This window comes from Asparagus officinalis, chromosome 3, assembly GCF_001876935.1.
Source record: "Asparagus officinalis chromosome 3, Aspof.V1, whole genome shotgun sequence".
NCBI classification, from domain to species: Eukaryota; Viridiplantae; Streptophyta; class Magnoliopsida; order Asparagales; family Asparagaceae; genus Asparagus; species Asparagus officinalis.
Window position 1 is genome coordinate 35,760,758 of NC_033796.1, and position 3,009 is coordinate 35,763,766.

General features: G+C 34.5%; 1 protein-coding gene across 1 annotated transcript; it reads left to right on the plus strand.

The window, feature by feature from the left end:
• Positions 415-2,992, plus strand: LOC109833775 (probable peroxygenase 3). Its single transcript, XM_020401582.1, has 5 exons — positions 415-1,124; positions 1,205-1,290; positions 1,960-2,054; positions 2,511-2,636; positions 2,729-2,992. The coding sequence occupies exons 1-5, from the start codon at positions 965-967 to the stop codon at positions 2,877-2,879; spliced, it is 618 nt and encodes a 205-aa protein (XP_020257171.1). The 5' UTR covers positions 415-964; the 3' UTR covers positions 2,880-2,992.

A 3,009-nucleotide genomic window follows, 5' to 3' on the forward strand; every position in this document is an offset into this window, starting at 1 on the left:
GAGTCAAGGTTTCGACCCATAAAAAAAGAGGTCTAATGGTTAGAGAAACTAAATTTAAGACAGATAAATTTCCTTATTTAGACGACCACACTGGTATGATTTCTTAGATACAAAAATGATACATCCATGTGTTCATTTGCTTTTGTCAGTGCTTTTACTTATGTATTCGTTTTCTTAAAGCAACCTCGGAGATTTTCCATTGACAGCTTAATGAAGATGTTACAAATTTGGTTAAGCAAGAACTGTGAACCTAGCAAAAGTGGCAAAGTCAATTGCTTATACACCAGCTCGATGCTTTCATGCAACTGCCATTCCAATATCTACTGTTAGCTGACATGTGCCCGTGACCCACCAATAGAGGATCCCCTTCTTAGACTTCTGGCAAAAGCTTATAAAGACCAAACAATCATCAAACACAAAGTACTCAAAAACTTTGTTCTTAATTTGATTGTTTTGAGTTTATTTTTATCTGATAATGGCTACATCAAGTGATTCCTCTATGTCAACATATGCATCGTGTGCTCCTATTACAGGAGAGCGCAAGCTCAACCTGGACCTGCAGAAGCAGCTTCCAAAACCATTACTTCCTTCTCATTTATTTTCAACCCATATGGATCTTTTATTTATTTATTTATTTTATTTGTTCATGTATATTTTGTGTTTAGTGCATGTTTGGAGTGATCACAAGTTCATGCAATAGACGTGGTATAGTGAGTCATGGTTATTTTGTATTGGTTAGTGGACTAATTTGACCTGTCATTCTAAGGTTAATGGACTAATTTAACCTCAATTCAATTACTTTACTACAAAATTCTACATGCTACGTTAAAGTAGGCAAATAAAATAAATGAGAATCTGTCGCGTTAGATTTATAATCCAGAACAAAACCAACATCTATCTCTATCCATATGCATGTCATGAGTTTTTCATATTGGAATTCCTGAAATAAACATTTCCTTCTAATATGTCACTAGATCTAGCACGGGCTTTGGTGGCAATCGATCCTGACCATCCAAATGGAACAGAAGGGAGGGATAACCACAATATGAGCGTGCTCCAGCAGCATGTTTCTTTCTTTGACAGGAACAAAGATGGGATTGTGTATCCATGGGAGACTTACCAGGGTATTTAATCAATTAATTTTCAATACCTTATAAGTTGATGTGAGAAAATGAAATTTTAACATTTTTAACGCATGTTTCAGGTTTTCGAGCAGTAGGGTGCAACATTTTTCTGTCGTTGAGTGCGGCTTTTTTGATCAATCTTATACTTGGATACAGCACTCAACCTGTAAGATATTTAGATTCTATGGCTTGATTTCATTCATTGATTGAGTATTTGAGTTTAACAATGATTACACTTAGAATCTGTAAAAAAATGCATGTATTTATTGGTTGAGTTAAAAAAAGACAGGATATAAAGAATCTGTGAAAATGAGTTCAAGATATAGGTAATAGATTATTCAAGGAAAGTAATATAAACATACTTGTCTCGCATACTGATGACAGAAATAAGATGGGAAAAATATGATGAGGTAGATGTGTTTTACGTAAGGTCATGAGTTCCCTTCTTATTTAATGAAACAACTTATGCTTAGCAATTGTTAAAGGAACATTAAGGAAATAAAATTTCATGTTTTCAGGATAGGGATTTTACTTTTTTACCAGCCAGGATCGACTAATAGGGATTGAGCTCAAGATATTTTGGTACTACCAATCATTTTGCACCAAACCTATTGAATTCCATGTTTTGAGGAAAATTTACCTCTTTGCAATAATGTTGTTAGCTGATTGGTCTTAGTATAATAGTATTCATGTTATGAGAAGTCTCATTAAAAATGTCACTAGCATAAATAATTTTACCTATTTTGTCAATTTCACTTTCAGATAAAATAGGTAAAATTATTTTGGCATTTTCATTTCTTGTGTGTTATAGACTGGTTTTTATTCTCTAATACAGGGATGGCTTCCTAATCCTCTACTACCTATTTATGTGAAGAACATCCATAGATGCAAACATGGAAGTGACTCTGAAACATATGACACAGAAGGAAGGTTAGTCTTCTTACCTCAATGGATTGGTTGCTTTGTTGCAGTTTATTCAATTTGATGGTTTTGTAAGTGTAGTTGAGTATAGCTGAGACGTACGACCAGTTGAAATTTTTTGTTCTACAATTGACAAATACAGTTAGAAAAGGGGCTTAAGTCATAATTTGAAAAAGTTACACTGATTCGGCCATAAGTTGAAGTTGCAACCTTTTTAGCGCAAACAGGGTTTAAGTTGTAACTCCAATAGCAACCAACACTCAACAGAATTCTAAAAAACCTTACACCTCATAACAAACACATGAAACTACAAGCATGTCTACAAATTGCAAAATTTTAAAACTGAACCAAGCAAGTACAACTAGAACTCTATGTTGTACATAGAACTCTCATGGCCAGAGTCTGCTTTATTCTGCATTTCTTTATCAAGCAAAAGTGATAATTTGCGGATATTCTCTTCTGCAGGTTTGAGCCATCAAAATTTGATGCAATTTTCAGTAAATACGCGCTGACATATCCTGATGCATTAACATCAAAAGAGCTAGACAAGATGCTTGAGGCCAACAGAAATCTCACTGATTTCATAGGCAGGTCTGTGAATTGTTTGAGTTCCATGTTCGAAGTATATTTGTTTCTGAGAAAGCTATGTATGTGCAATAAAACTTCATTTTCAACTATTACAGGCTCATAAGCTTGGGTGAGTGGAGGCTTCTTTATAGTTTGGGGAAAGATGAGCAAGGTTTGTTACACCGAGAAACCATTAGAGGAGTCTTTGATGGTAGCTTGTTCGAACAATTGGAGAAGAAGAGAGCTTCTTCCTTGAAAAAGAACTAGATGTTTCTGACAAAAGTACTTGGTGCTCAATTGCAAAAACTTTCATGTTTCCTGTATACTGTTGCTGTCAAAACAATAATAATATAAAACAAATTAAGGAGTTAGAAAATTCAGGCCTGATTGGGAGCAG